Source organism: Paracoccidioides brasiliensis, assembly GCF_000150735.1.
Source record: "Paracoccidioides brasiliensis Pb18 unplaced genomic scaffold supercont2.4, whole genome shotgun sequence".
Lineage (NCBI taxonomy): Eukaryota > Fungi > Ascomycota > Eurotiomycetes > Onygenales > Ajellomycetaceae > Paracoccidioides > Paracoccidioides brasiliensis.
In genome coordinates this window covers 1692564-1709829 of record NW_011371361.1, presented here as the reverse complement: position 1 = coordinate 1709829, position 17266 = coordinate 1692564, and the positions used below count along the sequence as shown (strand labels likewise).

Below are 17266 nucleotides of genomic sequence, written 5' to 3'. Positions count from 1 at the left end.
AACGCCTTAAGGGGGGATCCGATTAGTCAGCCATCACAAGTCACACTGTCCGCTCTTTCTCCCAACTTCTGCCATCATCCAACATCCTCCAACTTCATCCTCATCCTTACACCCGTCACACTTCACTCTTCCCCCCCTTCCACCAGGCCTTTTTTGTTCCTCTTCGTCTTCCTCTCTTGCATCACTCCGCTTCTTCCACTCCCACGCTGTTTAGATCCTACCATCCCACACCGTCTCCCGTTCTCTCCTTCTGCTACCATGACTTCAGAAGTATGTTTATCCTTCCGTGCCCTTGCTCTGCCTCTAGGCGCGCAACGACATGGTGTCAAACAATATTGTCCTTCCCCCTATCCACTCTTCTGGTGTTTGTCGTGCTAACTACAATCTCTCATATAGCGTGAAAGGTAAATTTGTCCGTATGCAGTGAGTGTTGTGGGCGTGTGTACTGACCGCTCTGCGAACTGTAGCAAGACGTTTCTCGCCAGGCTCTGCGAGCAGGCTGAACGCTACGATGGTGAGACCTCCTTCCCCTCTCTATCTTCCCTAAGGCAACCCCCCCCTTGTTTCTTGCACTATCTAACCGCGTCATATAGAAATGGTTACATACATGAAGGTGGGTACTGCTGCTTGTGTGTGAAGGTTAACATCCCATCAACCCGTTTGCTAACACGACCTTTTGATGACGCCTTGTAGGAAGTTGCCAATGTAAGTCCATCAGATATTCTACCACTAACTCCCTTTACCCCTCCTTTCCAATATCTAACCGAACATGAACCATGACAGTTGGGAGGCGAACTCACCGTCGACGAACGCAATCTTCTCTCTGTTGCATACAAAAACGTCGTTGGTACCCGTCGTGCTTCTTGGCGCATTATCTCCTCCATCGAGCAGAAGGAGGACTCCAAGGGCTCCGAGAAGCATGTTGCTATCATTAGCGAGTACCGCCAGAAGATCGAAACTGAGCTCGAGCGCGTCTGCCAGGATGTTCTTGATGTTCTGGACCAGTCTTTGATTCCCAAGGCGGAGTCTGGTGAATCCAAGGTTTTCTACCACAAGATGTATGTGTTGGGATTCTATGGAGTTGCTTACTAGTGTCTTTAGTTCGCTACACGCGACATTTCTTAGAAGAACTGTACTGATATACGCCACAGGAAGGGGGACTATCACCGTTATCTCGCTGAGTTTGCTTCAGGTAACAAGCGCAAAGTTGCCGCCACTGCCGCCCACGAGGCTTACAAGGTTAACACCCCCTTCCCCAACACACACACACACACACACACACACACAAAATTATTTATAGAAGTCTTGTTGAACAACACTAACATCTCCCAGAACGCCACCGACGTCGCCCAAACTGAGCTGACACCAACCCACCCAATCCGTCTCGGACTCGCCCTCAACTTCTCAGTCTTCTATTACGAGATCCTCAACTCTCCTGATCGCGCTTGCCACCTGGCTAAGCAGGCATTCGATGATGCTATTGCTGAACTCGACTCGCTCTCTGAAGAGTCTTACCGCGATAGCACGTTGATCATGCAGCTGCTGCGAGACAACTTGACGTTGTGGACATCGTCGGATGGCGCAGAACCTGAGCCAGCGGCTGCTGGTGATGGAAAGGATGATAAGACGGCTGAGGGTGAGGAAGGATCGGCGACTGCGACTACTGCTGATCCCCCTGCTCCTGAGGAGATGGCTGCACCAGCTGCTGCAGATGAGGAGCCAAAAAAGGAGGGTACAACGGAGTCTTAAAGTTTGGGATTAAAAAAGATTTATTTTAAAATGTTTTCTATTCCCTGCTTATGATTCCTGCTTGCTCCTAAGGTTGTGTGTGTGCGAGATATACCATTTGTGTGTGAGAGCGGGAGGAAAGGGGAGGAGGGATGTCCCGTGTTGAAAACAAAAAATTAAACCAAACTAACTAACCTAAAGCAAAACAAACACACCCAAAAAATTGTTTTATTTTTTCACATCAAATGGGGACGGGAAAAGCGGAAAAGAAAGCAGAGCGGGCAGAACAAGGGTGATTTGAAAATGGGAATCTGATGTTGTTATATGGCGTGCGGGCTTGGGTTTCTCAGCGGAATGCCTTCTCTCCCAAGGCGTGTGTCTTTGAGCTTTTCACTCGAATAAGGGTTTTTTTTTTCATTGGTACAAGACACCAGACACCAGAGGGGTGGATGGAGTTTGCGATTATTTTTTTCCTTAAATTATTTATTTTGCAAGAGCGATGAGAATGAACGGGTGGCGGGGATATTATTTCTTTTCTTTCTTTTCTTTCAGTCTCCCCCCCCAGTTTTATTTCTTTCACTGATCAAATGTGTGGTGATTGGTGGTCCCTGTCAAGAAAATTCTAACACTCAAGTGTCCAAAGTTCCAGAGAAGCGGGATGGAAAGAGAGAGGGAAAGGGAAAAGATAGCCGTCTTTCAAGTTTTGCGACTCCTTTCTTTTTTGTTCTTCTATGACAATAACATCACCCATTTACCCTGACTACTTGCTTTGCTTTCCTGCTCTCCTGCCTCCGTTTCTAGCGACTTGTCCTCTGCCCATCATGTGTCTCCCCCCAACACTTACCCCGCCCCTCTCCTCCCCGTTCTTTTCTTATCACCATTCGTGTTTCCCATTCCAATTCCCCAAGCCATGCCATTCCCCCATATGTGTTCCATCCCCCCACAGGTTTTTATATCGTATTTCATTTCTGCTACAATGGTTTCCCTGTTCTTGTTCAACCCTTCCCCTGCGCGCCTCCCTCTGCAGCTACGTCTACCCATTGTACCTGCTATTAAAACACCTCTCATTTGTTCCAACTATTCCCGCTGTCCTCATTCCCAACCATGCTGGCAGTTACGTACGGTTTTACACTCCCCAGTATTTCCTCTTAAAACCCTACATAGGTTTTTAGTTGCGTCTGTTATCGATGATCAATGATAATAATGCTCGATATCAATTATTACCTAATTTTTAGTTTAGAGTAGTTTTATACTTATTTGCTCGCCTATAGATGAAGGGCGGCTTGGGGGAATATATGCATATGCATATGCTGTGTTTCTAGTTCCAGTTATAATTCTCGTGCTTCTTATCCATTCGCATTGTTGAATCTGTGCACTGCGTTTTAAATTCCGGCTGTTGATATGCTGATATGTCCTGCTTGCTCAGCAGGAGAAGGCTGAGCTGACTTGTGTTGAGGCAGTTAGGTTTTCTTCTCCTTTTCAACTATTTATTCTCTTGACGAGAAGGAAGTAAGAGAGGAGAAGGATGCGGAGACGAAGTGAGAGGAGGAAGATGTCAAGTGACGAAGAGGTTAGTATGGAGTATATTCATACCAAATTGATCAGCTATATATATCAACATATAGTAGTTCGTGTATGTGCTCTGGGTGAAAGGGCGTTCGGAATGGAGGGTTGGAATAAATTGGGTGTGCTATTATCAGATACCAGGTACTATACTATATTAATATTTCATTTTTGCTCCTTTCTAAAAATAACATTTTATATTCCAAAGTGGTGGTTTTGTTCGTAGGTTAAAAATATGGATACGAGATAGTAACCCGAAACTATCAAATACGGGTTTCTTCCTTCTAAGAAACAAGAGAAACGTCACGTGGCGGTAGGCTGCGACACAATGCGCTGTGATTGGGTGGGTTTTCTACGATACGATACCGTACGTGACCGGTATGATACTTCTCTCTTCCAAAATGTTCTAGAAGCGCGGTAACTTCCGAAAATTACTTCCCCTATGAAAAGACCACGTTTACGGTTTTCGGTTTAGTAAGCTATGACATAATAATAACGCAAAACCAACCTCCTGCTTCGATTCTTAGCAGTTCACGGAGATCAAACAGAGACAATACAATGTCCATATCTGGTTGAGATATATGCTTGCAATACGGCTACCTGGAGTGGAATTGGCATTGAGCTGTTGGGAGGGAATTTGAGGTAAACTATTGCTTATCGAAGCATTGAAGCTGCTGCAGGTTCCCAGCATCGGTACTTGTTGTTGGCGGTGGTTTTTGACTGTGCGAACTCGGGTATCTTTTCCACTACTACCACACACTGTACACCACTGAACCCCGAGCCAGCTTGAAGGGCAATAGCAGGAGAAGAAAAGAACGAGAAGGGGAGAGAAGATAAATAAAAAGGAAGAAGAAACTGTTCGTCAATAACGGGGATGCGGATGTAGATGTTCCCAGGGTGCTTATTTCTTTTTATTTAACTTCGCGCCACTCCGTACTCCACATTATTCTTCTCTGACTTTTTATTGTTCTCTCTCTCTCTCTTTCTTTTTTTTTCTTTTTTTTTCTTTTTTTTCCCCCCCAGACTTCCAACTGCGCACTCTCTTTTCTCCAGAAGACTTGCTGGGGATACCGAACTCGACCTTCGCATCGGCGATACCTACATTTTTACCCTCTTTAGCCTATATATCCAGTTATCTACGACTACTTCCCAACTTGCGCAGTTAGCTTGGTCGCTTGGTCGCTCGTTCGTTCGGTGGCGCAAACGTTAAAAAGCCAAAGTGGACAGATATACTGTGCCCACCCATTCGTTCATATCTCCTATAGCGATTAAGATTGAAATACTAAGAGAGCGCTTGACCTTAACCTATAGAACGTGAGAAAGGGACAACAAGACAAAGACAGATTACACAAAAGAGAGAAGGAAGGATAAGACTATAAGAGCATTGAAACGGGGTAAGGGTCGAAGGAAAATACAGATAAAAACGCTCATGGAGCGCTCGTATCTCTTTTCGTCGGAAGATGTCCTGGCACATTTCTCCGTGACGGAGGAGGCGGGGTTGTCTAGCGAGCAGGTGCTGAGGTCGAGGGAGGTGTATGGAAGTAACGGTATGTCCATTTTATCTCTTTGCCCATTTAGCGATGATGTGTAGTTTGTTATTGCTAATATACTTTCTGCAGCCCTTCCGGAGGAGCCCCCGACGCCGCTATGGGAACTCGTACTTGAGCAGTTTAAAGATCAACTTGTGCTGATTCTTCTGGGGTCTGCGGTTGTGTCTTTTGTACTGGCTCTAATGGAAGGTGGAGATGATTGGACGGCATTTGTCGACCCAGTGGTTGTAAGTGACAACTCTCCCCTTCTCCATCTATGCTCTTCTACATTTCTGCATGTATCTGACAATACTTTCATATAGATCCTCACTATTCTAATCCTCAACTCCATCGTCGCAGTGTCGCAAGAAACCAGCGCGGAAAAGGCCATCGCTGCACTACAAGAATACTCCGCGAATGAAGCTAAGGTCCTTCGTGACGGACACTTGCAACGCATCAGGGCGGAGGAGCTGGTACCCGGTGATATCGTCAGTGTTGCTGTTGGCGATCGCATCCCTGCCGATTGCCGTCTGCTCTCTATCCAATCCAACAGCTTCCGCGTCGACCAGGCCATCCTGACCGGCGAGAGTCAGAGTGTATCCAAGAGCACGAAGCCTGTCAAGGATGCTGAGGCTGTCAAGCAGGATCAGATCAATATGCTCTTCTCTGGCACAACAGTTGTGACGGGCCATGCGCATGCGATGGTTGTCCTGACTGGTGCCGCGACAGCGATTGGAGATATCCACGAGAGCATCTCGGCGCAGATTTCGGAACCCACGCCGCTTAAGAAGAAGCTGAATGACTTTGGGGATATGTTGGCCAAGGTCATTACGGTGATTTGTGTGCTTGTTTGGCTGATTAATGTGGAGCATTTTAATGACCCCGTACATGGCAGTTGGACGAAAGGGGCGATTTATTATTTGAAGATCGCGGTTTCTCTGGGTGTTGCGGCGATTCCAGAGGGATTGGCTGTTGTTATTACGACATGTTTGGCGCTGGGGACGAGGAAGATGGCTGCTAAGAATGCGGTGGTTAGATTGTTGCCCTCTGTTGAGACGCTGGGGAGTTGTAGTGTCATCTGCTCGGATAAGACGGGAACTCTGACGACGAATCAGATGAGTGTGGAGAAGATTGTGTATCTCAATGAAGCAGGGGATGGTCTGGAGGAGATAAATGTTGAAGGGACCACCTTTGCGCCCAAGGGCAGTTTGAAGAAAAATGGTCGCGAGGTGGAAGATTTGGCCGTTTCATCGTCTACCATACTTCAGATAACCGAGGTTCTGGCTCTCTGTAATGAGGCCCTGTTATCCTACGATCAAAAGACAGGCGCATATTCTAGCATCGGTGAGCCAACTGAAGGCGCTCTTCGCGTGCTAGTTGAGAAAATCGGAACCGATGACCCTGAACTGAATAAGAAGCTCAGACAACAACCTGCGTCAGAGAGACTTCACATGGCCAGCAAACACTACGAACATCGCCTATCCTTACAAGCCTCATACGAATTCTCCAGAGATCGCAAGAGCATGTCCGTCTTGGCTGGCGAGGGTAAGCAACAGAAGCTCCTCGTGAAGGGTGCCCCTGAATCGATCCTGGAACGTTGCTCCCACGCCATCCTTGGCCCCAACGGAACCAGAGTCGCTTTGACGAACCAGCACATCCAGCTTATCTCTCAGGAACTTGTGGACTACGGCAACAGAGGCCTGCGTGTCATCGCCGTCGCCTCCATCGACAATATCGCTCCAAACCCCCTCCTCCACGCCGCGGAAACATCCCAAGAATACGCCCGGCTGGAACAAAACATGACCCTAATCGGCCTTGTGGGCATGCTCGACCCTCCCCGCCCCGAAGTTGCCGCCTCCATCCGAAAATGTCGTGAAGCCGGCATTCGCGTCGTCGTCATAACAGGCGACAACAAAAACACTGCTGAATCCATCTGTCGCCAAATCGGCATTTTCAGCCCAGATGAAAAGGACCTTCGCGGAAAGTCGTTCACGGGCAGGGAATTTGATGCACTGAGCGAAAAGGACAAGATTAAAGCCGCTACAACCGCCTTGCTCTTCTCTCGTACTGAGCCAACGCATAAATCTAAACTGGTCGACATATTACAGTCGCAGGGTCACGTGGTTGCCATGACGGGCGATGGAGTCAATGATGCGCCGGCCCTGAAGAAAGCGGACATTGGCATCGCCATGGGTTCTGGCACGGATGTCGCCAAGTTAGCCGCCGATATGGTTCTAGCTGATGATAACTTCGCCACCATTGAGATTGCAGTTGAGGAAGGAAGGACCATCTACAGCAACACGCAGCAGTTCATTCGATACCTCATCTCCTCGAATATTGGTGAGGTGGTGTCGATTTTCCTCACTGCCGCACTGGGGATGCCGGAGGCGTTGATCCCCGTGCAGTTGCTGTGGGTTAATCTTGTTACGGATGGGCTGCCGGCGACGGCGTTGTCGTTTAACCCACCTGATGGTGATGTGATGAAGAGGCCGCCCAGGAGGAAGGGTGAGGCGCTCGTGGGTGGCTGGTTGTTTTTCAGATATATGGTTATCGGCATATACGTAGGAGTTGCGACTGTGTTCGGGTATGCGTGGTGGTTTATGTTTAATCCTGCAGGGCCCCAGATTTCGTTCTGGCAGCTAGTGAGTTCAATTCCCTTTTAACCCCCTGTTATGAACTTTTTGTTTTTACTGACAAATGAAACAAAACAGACACACTTCCACAAATGCGCCACCCAATTCCCCTCCATAGGCTGCGAAATGTTCACAAACGACATGTCCAAGTCCGCCTCGACAATCTCCCTCTCCATCCTCGTCGTCATCGAAATGCTCAACGCCATGAACTCACTCTCTTCCTCCGAATCCCTCCTCACCTTCCCACTTTGGAATAACATGATGCTCGTCTACGCCGTCATGCTGTCCATGGTGTTGCATTTTGCGATCCTCTACGTGCCGTTTTTGCAAGGATTATTTTCGATTCTGCCGCTTGATAAGCAGGAGTGGATTGCTGTGTTGACTATTTCGTCTCCGGTTATTATTATTGATGAAGCGTTAAAGTTTTTGGAGAGAAGGTTGGTTGAGAAGAGGGCTAGGGTTGATGCGGCTTCGCCGTCATCGCAAGCGCCGACAGGGCAGTATCAGAATGGAGCGGCGAAGGCGAAAGCCGTGTGAGAAGCTGACATGAGGTGAGACAATCGGATGGCGCCGATCATCTAGTGTGTATGCTTTTACGTTTGTTTTGTCATTAATCTCAAAGCTTGAGGACGACAGGGAAATTAATAAAGAAATAAAAAAGAGGATATACCTGCACACCGGCTCATGCACACTGTTAGGTTTTTGGTTGGTTGGATTGGGCGGTTTATTGTGGCATCAATATCTTAATATCTGTTGTTTCCTAATTGTTTAGCTGATGAATAGACCAGCAAAAATCAAAAGACAGAAAAGAATTAGGGAGGCAGATGAGGGTTGGGGAGACCAATTCTGTAAATACAGCATCCATGGTTTTTTTGGGGGGAGGAGTCTTCCTGTATTGTACTCTTCTGACAGTTTTTGTTGTTCTCATCTTATTTCTTGTTCTTGTGTGTAACTGCTTTATCATTTCTACTTTTTCCTGCTTTTCCCCTACTTTCGTCCTTCAAATGATGTATATTTCCTGACTTCTCATTGCTGCTTCCTATTTGCTTATATTACATTAGACACATTAGATAGGTAGAGTGCGAAAAATATAAAGTCATTACGTGTAATGGAAATGTGACGTGATTTGCTGAGAGTGAGCTAGGCAGAGGCTGACGGTATCAACCCATGGATCTCTTATGAAGAAAGTTATACTGAAGGCAACGATGGGAAGGATAATCATAATTCAAGATATCCCCATTTCTTCATATCTGAAAGGATCAAAAGAAAGTATAAAAGTTAATATTTGAACAATTATACTGGTGTTTTCGATTTTCAAAAATCCTTCTATTCAAGAATTTTGCCCAGGATGTTCTTTGTCGACAAGATACATAACAACCGTAAATGAACGGTATTTTCCCTTCCACTGCGAATCTAAAATAGCCACAAGAAGGGCAGGCCATACATCCCGCATCGCTGCCAGTTCCATCAGCTCTCCTTCCTTTGAAATCGGAAGATCCAAATCCAGGCACAGAATCTAAATCATCAATCTCTCGACGTTATTTTTCAGAGTCTGAATCTGCGCATTCAAATCGCTGGCTTCATTGGTCGTGATGCTAGCGGCGATGACGGAACGACTGACTCCGCACGCACGTCCAAGAGCCATCTTGCTGGGCACGTACACATATGGCACGTTCTTATCCTCAGCAAGCAGGGGGAGGTGGAGGAGAATCGCGAGGGGAGTCGTGTCTACAAGAACAACAGAAATGATTAGTTGGGACTTCTTCCAAAGCGGAGATTTCCAGAATGGGCGACGGGATGGTCAAGCCTATCTTACCAGCAGCAAGAATGACAATTTCGGAGGTGCCGCGGTTGAGCGTCTTGGTGGCCTCGTTGGCGCCTTTCTTAAGCTGTCGATAGTGGGAGGCCTGCTGGACGAGATCCAGGATTGTCTGGGTCATGGCTTGGTCCGCAAGTGGCCATGCTAGAAATTTGAAATATCTGTCAGTATAAAGTATCCCGGAACACGGTGGCATCGGAAAGAGGTGATGTTGGAGCTGGATCACATACCAGCATTGGTCTGGTCAGACATGACGGCTGGTGTCCTGGGCAAAAGAGGAACAAGGATATATGGAATGGTTTGTTTGTTAAAGGGTTCACGGCCAGGAGGTCTTTGCGCAGTGGGATGGCTCGCCCTTTGAGAGTGTGGGGTATTTTCTTGATTGAGGCAGCGGTTGGAAGACTGATGATTTGATATGAAGCACAAAATTTCCCAGGAGGTTTAGTTGGATTGGTCTTCCGGGGCGACTATTTTCCGGAGCCGACACCAAGAGCTAAGCGGGAACTCTAAAACCTTATTTCAACGGCGGACCCAGAGTTGGGCCTTGGCGCTCGGAAGACAAACAAACATGAACCCAAGGCTGCATGCATACCATAGTCAAGCAAAGATCTGGATTCTCCTCAATGGCTTCTTTCGTGCCAGGCCTGCATTGGCTGGTGAGCCAGGTTCATAATCACACTGGCACGATTATAAATAACCAAGTAGAGAGTCTTGGAGGATAACGTTGTTGTGTGTAAACTAGCTAGCCGAGATTAAATTTTATATGTATAGTTATAGAGAGGCACATGATTAGGATAGCCGCTGTATCCACTAACAGCCCATGGTGCGGCCACTCAACTAAGCTCTGCTACCACACGTCGCTAGCTCAGCTCAAATCCATCAAATCCGCAGGTGTAAATTTGGTGAAGGCCATTCATCCCAGCCACAAATCCGAACAATATGGTCCTGGCAGCATTAAAGAAGAATCTGTGGTGACTGGGATCTATTTACATGCTGGATTTGACTCATCATCTCAATTCCCTTTTTCCACATCTCTCTGTTGAAATCTTTGTCAAGGCCTCTGACAAGCATACCGAGCGTCAGTGCGAACATCCCAGAGGTGAGTCACAACTGAAAAAGCGCCCTTGCCCAGCGTTCTTTGCTTCAGTAGAATGCGACCTGGTTTAGGGCTTTGTGTTCTGCTGTGACAGCTGTTGACCTTGTACTATCCATGCCAAGTCGGCCGAAAGGTAGCTCGCCATTTTCGGCTGTTTCCGTGCGGAATTGCCTTGACATCCTTTACGTATTGATCCAGATGGTCCTTGTGGTCCTGTTCCTAGGGACAGCGATCTGAAATTCGAGACTTTCATGGAATTAAATAACGATCTCTCCAATCTTGTTATCTGGCACTTCATTCTCGCCAAGAATCTATGTAAAGTTGCGGCTCCTCCTTCCTCTTTTCCCATCATATTTAACGATGGCGCCGTGAGTGGAGTAGTCTTGCAAGATCAGTCAGTCGGTTCTGGTTATCAAATGTAAGGTAACAGTGGCATCGGTTGATTTGCCCCTTCACATCCTGCAGGACGATGTAACATTTGTCTCAAAGTATTCCAAGGGTAAAACCTTTCGGTCCGTAGTTGAACGTCAATCGGAGACCATTCTCATAGGGGCATGCCGGAAGCTCCTTCTTGGTGTCGTTCTCCTCCAGTGTGACTGTCGACTCTCGGCTCCGGTGGCCTAGGTGTCTCTGCTGCTCTGACTGGCGCTGCTGGGGAACAAACCACGAAATGTTCTGGGCAACTTTTTTGCGGGCTGGGGGGTTCCTCATCCTCCTTTTCCTTCTTCTCCCTCTTGTAGGTTGTGTCACTATCTATATACGGATATAAGCAACGATCATGTTCGTGTTTGCGATCGTAAAAACAAGGACTCATTTCACAATAAAACAAGAGAGTGGGGTGGGACAGCAACACAGGCGAGGGAGAAATGCCGCAGCCTTTATGAGGAGGCATCCACCCATGGCAGTGGGCAAGCCCCATGTTTCTCCTGGCAAGCATTGCCTAGAGGTTCCTTATTGGCCTGCTTAGTTGCAACAACAAAGGCTGCTGGAGGCAGAATCGTAACTGGACAGGGCAGTGAATGAGTGCGATGCAGTCAGAAGACGGCACAAATCTTATAAATGAGTTGCTGGGGCTTCAGTGAACAGGAGTTGAAGCTATCCAACGACACGATTGTAAAACCATTCCGATGGAGTTGTTTGAAGTAGCAGACTGAAGCCTGATTGCACCGACGTCCCCGCTAACTCCCAAGATGGTGGAAGTCGTAAACATCGGAACAACGACATAATTGACGGGGAGCAGTCATTCAAGCAGTCGAGGCATGCCAGTCGAAAACCGGGTCTCTGCACGACATCAAAACCTGTAAAAACAACAGACCAAACTGGGGTCCAGTTGACCGCAAGGGGGCAAGGACTATAAGACACGCCTTGTCAACACCTTCTTCCCCTCACAGCTGGAAGTAGGTTAAAAATTGTCGTGCTCTCGAACCGGTCCGAACGTCAAAGGCATCATCACCTCATCGAGTATACTGACGTCAGCACACTCCTGGTAGGCAATCCATCTCAACACAGGGAGGTTCTAGAGGTTTAATGTAACGGGGAGAACCAGTTGACAAGCAGAAACCAGCGGCCGATACAAACTGCCACGCAGCAGCCAGAGGATCAAGGACATGATGGAAAAGGGAAAGATTGCGCCCACAGATATGCAGCAAATACCAACACAGACAATATCTCTTTTGTACGCGTTGTGAAAACTGATTTCTCTCATTCTCGGAGATCACAATATAACCTTGAGTTGTCAAATTGAAGAAAACCGTCCACCTGATTAGATACGTTAGGATGAAAATAACGAAAATGACGAAGGGTGCCTAATTTGAGTTTCGACCACCCACATCCAATAACAATAACCATTTCTAGAACTGCTATTTGATACGTCCTTTTGCGTTGGAGGCAATACCCTACTTTGAGGCCAGCACAAGTTTCGTAGTCGACATATGTGAGCCTCCAAGTCCGATATTGCATAGAGGTGTGGACGTCGCGATGAGAAGTCCCATTTTCATCTCCGGCATTTGCAAGCAACACGTTCAGGGGAACCTCCGATGTTCCGCCCTGGAGAATCAGGTATATCGGCCAATGGTTCCTGCTTTTATCTCAACCAGCCAGATCCATGGTGCAAACCATAAATCTAGCCTTACCGACAATCTGCTCGTCGACATCCATTGTACTAATTCAAAGGACGGTTGTGGTGTAACTTGTAAGGACCAAATCGGGGAGGTTCAGCACGAGCGCCTCACTGGTTAACTAATTAACAAATGGACGACGCCAGCATCCTCATTGGTTCGATTTAATCACTGTCAAATGCGGAGACGAAAGGAGCCTTCACTGGCTAATCAGAACATGGCACAAGTTGTTCGACAACGCCTCGCCGTTCTGAAAACCGCCCGGGGGGCGAGGCCTTTGCATTGCCTCAAGCGCTGTCTGCTACTCGAAGCCTGACCGGACGACGACGTACTACAGCAATCATATTTCATCATATCTATTGCCAAATTTATTACAGCTATTGACAGTAACTATTCCATGACACCGGCAGCAAACAATTTGAGTCATAAGGATTATACGATCGCATGGATATGTGCGCTCCCCTCTGGAACTCGCCGTTGCCGAGCAGATGCTGGATGAGAGACATCCAGACCTACCAACTAGCCAAAATGATGACAACACCTATATTCTGGGGAGAATATGCCCTCATAATGTCGTAATCCTGTGCCTCCCATCAGGTATCTATGGCACGACCGCAGCAACGGCCTTGGTTACTCAAATGAGGTCCAGTTTCGGGGCAATACGCTTTGGCCTGATGGTTGGCATAGGAGGAGGAGTGCCCTGCAAGGGATTCGATATTCGACTGGGTGATATAGTGGTTAGCAAAACCTACAAGGGAATTTGGAGGAGTGATACAGTATGACTACGGCAAGACAGTCCAAGACGGACGGTTTGAACGTTTGGGATTATTGAATAAGCCTCCACCAGTACTTTTGACGGCTGTCGCTCGACTGCAAGCTGCGCATAAATTGAGACCAAGTCAAATACCGACCATCCTTTCTGAAATTGCTGATAGCAATCCATTTTTGAGTCACATCTTGGAGCATCCCGGTGAGAACGTGGCGGATCTTTTGTTTGAATCCGACTATGAACACTGTGAGGCTCTAAATATCTGCCACGACTGTGACTCCAGCAGATTAGTGAAACGCATTCCCCGAGATGGACAGAGCCCCGTTATCCACTATGGCCTCATTGCGTCTGGTAACCAGGTGATGAAGCATGGACGGACAAGAGACAAATTAGCTCAAGAGCTCGGCGTTCTCTGTTTTGAAATGGAGGCGGCAGGTCTAATGGATGTAATTCCATGCCTAGTGATTCGAGGAATTTGCGATTACTCAGATTTCCATAAAAACAAGAAATGGCAAGAATATGCCGCAGCGATAGCGGCAGCATACGCCAGAGAACTCCTCTCCGTCGTCCACGCTGTCCAGGTTATGTATGAACCAACAGTCGGTTCATCAAATGATAGTAAGTTGCCCGTCCTCAAACAGGTATCACGCCACATTATGTAGGCTGACGAAGGACGATTGCTAGTTTATCACTACAAGAACAAGGGCCTTCGCGATATGAAATGGTCACAGAGCCTAACAGTTCGCCAAGAACGTGAGGGTACCTTTTGTAGATATATTGCACCCAAAAAGCGGGAGCTGACATGTTGCAGGGGACCAACTTCACGATTGGCTCTTCGACCGATTGTCGGATTACGATCACAATAAAGTTCATCGAAGGCTTTTGTCATAAAAGACTTCTAGGCACCACTGTATGGTTCCTAGACCACCCGGATTTCCAAGAGTGGTCTACTGGAAACACTGTGTCCAGTCTATGGTGGTCTGGGAAGAGTAAGATCATGTTTGTTCGCGCCCATACTTAATTTCAATATTGATATGTAATCGTTCGTTAGTTGGCTCCGACAAAACCGTGATAGCGTAAGTTCTTGAATGTCTATATGTCTCTTCTGGAAAATACTGACAGGGAATAGAACTTCTGTGATAGAAAATATGAAATATCGTTCTTCTGGTCCCCGCTCTACAATAGTCTTCTTCTATTGCGAGAATGGGCACCAGGAGTCTTTGCAGGCATCATACATTGTGTCTAGTTTTATCAAACAGCTGTGCGAGCACCTCCGTTCTATGTCCCAACCCTTGCCAAAAAATATCGTTCAAGATATCAACAGGTTCTTTGGACAGAAGTGAACTGTGCCCGACTTTAACGATCTGGAAAGTATTTTTGTTCACCTATTTCAATATGCCCATGATACAACGTATATCTTGGATGGATTTGATGCGCTTGACGAGACAAATTGCGTAAGGATTTTGAAGCTTCTTCGATCATTGTTCTCCGACTCCAGCATGCGGCACGGTTCTAAATGCATGCTGCTAAGCAGGGAGCAAATCCCAGGGTTCACGAACATCTCTACGCTAATTCCGGGAATTCGTCAGATATCAACATCTTCCAATGTTATGCAAGATATTCAGACATATATCGAAACGACTATCGCTGACAAGACGATGTTCAGAAAACTTACAGACGATCCTACATTGATAGATGGGATTAAAGAAGTCCTGTTAAAAGAGTCCTCTGGAATGTATGATCCTGGCACCCAAGTCTCTCTGCCTTTTCTACGTGTGCATACACTAATCTGTACTTTAATAGGTTCCTCTGGGTTTATCTCCAGCTGGAGATTCTATGGGAAACATGTTTCACAGATGCTCAAATACGATTGGCATTGAAGCAACTTCCCAAGGACTTGAAAGAGACATATCATCGTTGTGCTGAGAGAATAATCACCCAGGTCGACATCGCACTAAGAGTGCTTAAATGGGTCAGCTTTGCAACCAGGCCACTCAGTGTTGAGGAACTGAGGGAAGCAGTGGCGTTTTCTCCGTCGGACACTAGCTGGGACCCGGAGAAATTACCGCAGCGGGACTTCATTGCTGGGTGTTGTGCAAATCTCGTGGTAGTTGACCCGATTGATGGCCGCGTATGCTTTGCGCATCCCTCAGTAAAACAATATCTAGAAGGCGATCGAGGGCGTTTTAGCGAAGGGCTACCCTGTCACTGCAAAACTAGGGGAGGTAGAATGTGGAGAATATTGTGTGGCTTATCTTTCATTCTCCGACTTCGCCCTCCAGCTAGACAAGTGCAAGAACGGAACTGTAAAGGTCACGGTTCCCTCCCCGGCATCTTTCATCGATGAAGTTCTCGGTTCGTCGTTTATCAAGCCTTTCCTCCGAGCGCCGCGACTTCAAAAACCCTCTGTTTCTCTGAGCATCCCAAAGACACACCCAGTCACGGCGGCTGATCGGACGAAATATAAATTCCTCGATTATGCCATTGCTAATTGGGCTATCCAAACCAAACACATGACACACTAAACCACCAAATCATCTTCCTGGGAAAACTTTGAGCAACTTGCAACAAATTCTAGTGAAACCTGGAATTTCCACCCTTGGATGTCAGGTGGCCGTTCATTAAGGTCCCGTCTACGTGGCCTCTTGGGGTGGGCAGTTAAAGAACAACACGAACCTCTTTTATTAATTGCTCTAAAATCGAAAGAGGATTTGGAGGCTATCTGCGATCTGCCACTAATTAACGAAAAGCTTCCTGCGCTCCACCTTGCATCGAAACTTGGTTATTATGCAATGGTTAAATTGCTATTGGAAGTTTGTAACGTAAACACGCTAGATGCAGAGGGGAATACTGCCCTGCACTACGCTGCTACCAAAGGCCATATCGGTATCGTGGGGATAATTTCATTCCGAAAGGGATCGAAACTAGCCATCCCATCGGCGGCTGGGCACACACCGCTCTGGTTAGCTGCCAGCAACGGATTTGAGAATATTGTGTCGATGCTAATTCGAGCACGGCCCAACGATGTGGAATTCAAAAGAGCGAATCTGCATGCGTCGCTCACACCGCTCGCAGAGAGTGCCAAAAACGGGCATTATGCGGTAGTGGAAGTGCTTCTGGCATATGGCGCTAGCGTGGATGTTAAGGACCTTTCTGGTAAAACAGCCCTATCCTGGGCTGCGGTGATGGGACACGAGGTGGTAGTGAAGATACTGCTTAAACACGGCGCAGATCCTGACCATAGAGATCAGAACTTTTCCACCCCACTATCATATGCTGCTGCTTTGGCAAAGAGGCAGCAGGCAATTATGAAACTGCTGCTTGAAAAGAGTGTTGATCCAGACTGTGAGGATATATCTCGTCGCACGCCCTTAGCGATTGCTGCTTCTTCAAGAAAGGAGCCGGAGGCTGTTGTGAAACTTCTACTTGACAGAGGTGCGCGCCCTTGTCATAAGGATGTCGATGGCCGTTCACCCCTATCGAGGGCTGCAATGAGCGGGCATGACAGGTCTGTGAAATTGATGCTTGAAGGGGATTTTGACTGTGATGAGAAAGATAAAGGTGGCCGCACACCACTAGCATGGGCTTCATTTCATGGACATGAGAAGGTAGTAGAATTGCTGCTTACAAGGGGGGCAGACCCCGATAACAAAGATCACAATGGACGTACGCCCGTATCAAAGGCTGCGAAAAGGGGCCATGTGGGCGTTGTGAAGCTCCTGCTTGAAAGCCGCATCAACCCTCTCAATTACTCCAAGCATCACGATGAATACACGCCTCTTTCATATGCTACACGAAACGGACATGTGGAGGTAATGAAACTTCTCCTTGAGAAAGGCCAGTATGGATGTAAGAAAATGCCAAAGCAGGACGTCTTTTGTTATGCTTCAGAAGAAGGTCTTGTGCTGCTGGTGAAGATATTGCTTGGAATTGGGGGTTGATCCTAATGGAGTAGCCCAAGATGGTTCTAGGGCCTTGTCCAGGGCATTGGGGACAGGACAAGGAGAAATAG

The 17266-nt window shown here is 47.3% G+C and overlaps 6 protein-coding genes across 6 annotated transcripts; 5 read left to right on the top strand and 1 right to left on the bottom strand.

Moving 5' to 3' along the window:
• Positions 1 to 319: 319 nt before the first annotated feature.
• PADG_04056 (14-3-3 family protein epsilon) lies at positions 320 to 1749 on the top strand (the record flags this gene model as incomplete). The annotated part of the gene is made up of 7 exons (XM_010760999.1): positions 320 to 423; positions 486 to 514; positions 594 to 613; positions 694 to 705; positions 784 to 1058; positions 1152 to 1239; positions 1333 to 1749. 7 exons carry the CDS (start codon positions 320 to 322, stop codon positions 1747 to 1749), a joined length of 945 nt encoding a protein of 314 aa, XP_010759301.1.
• Positions 1750 to 4720: 2971 nt separating this feature from the next.
• PADG_04055 (calcium-translocating P-type ATPase, SERCA-type) lies at positions 4721 to 7990 on the top strand (the record flags this gene model as incomplete). The annotated part of the gene is made up of 4 exons (XM_010761397.1): positions 4721 to 4838; positions 4911 to 5068; positions 5144 to 7462; positions 7532 to 7990. 4 exons carry the CDS (start codon positions 4721 to 4723, stop codon positions 7988 to 7990), a joined length of 3054 nt encoding a protein of 1017 aa, XP_010759699.1.
• A 979-nt stretch (positions 7991 to 8969) lies between these two features.
• On the bottom strand, positions 8970 to 9524 carry PADG_04054 (ribonucleoprotein-associated protein; the record flags this gene model as incomplete). The annotated part of the gene is made up of 3 exons (XM_010760998.1): positions 8970 to 9181; positions 9270 to 9416; positions 9503 to 9524. The coding sequence occupies 3 exons, from the start codon at positions 9522 to 9524 to the stop codon at positions 8970 to 8972; spliced, it is 381 nt and encodes a 126-aa protein (XP_010759300.1).
• Positions 9525 to 10262: 738 nt separating this feature from the next.
• On the top strand, positions 10263 to 10992 carry PADG_11699 (uncharacterized protein; the record flags this gene model as incomplete). Its single annotated transcript, XM_010761625.1, has 4 exons — positions 10263 to 10371; positions 10463 to 10501; positions 10567 to 10736; positions 10834 to 10992. 4 exons carry the CDS (start codon positions 10263 to 10265, stop codon positions 10990 to 10992), a joined length of 477 nt encoding a protein of 158 aa, XP_010759927.1.
• A 1981-nt stretch (positions 10993 to 12973) lies between these two features.
• PADG_11698 (uncharacterized protein) lies at positions 12974 to 15779 on the top strand (the record flags this gene model as incomplete). Its single annotated transcript, XM_010761624.1, has 9 exons — positions 12974 to 13222; positions 13263 to 13872; positions 13939 to 13994; positions 14066 to 14243; positions 14306 to 14330; positions 14384 to 14578; positions 14627 to 14989; positions 15058 to 15385; positions 15423 to 15779. 9 exons carry the CDS (start codon positions 12974 to 12976, stop codon positions 15777 to 15779), a joined length of 2361 nt encoding a protein of 786 aa, XP_010759926.1.
• A 78-nt stretch (positions 15780 to 15857) lies between these two features.
• PADG_11697 (uncharacterized protein) lies at positions 15858 to 17195 on the top strand (the record flags this gene model as incomplete). Its single annotated transcript, XM_010761623.1, has 1 exon — positions 15858 to 17195. The coding sequence occupies one exon, from the start codon at positions 15858 to 15860 to the stop codon at positions 17193 to 17195; it is 1338 nt and encodes a 445-aa protein (XP_010759925.1).
• Between the last annotated feature and the right edge of the window lie 71 nt (positions 17196 to 17266).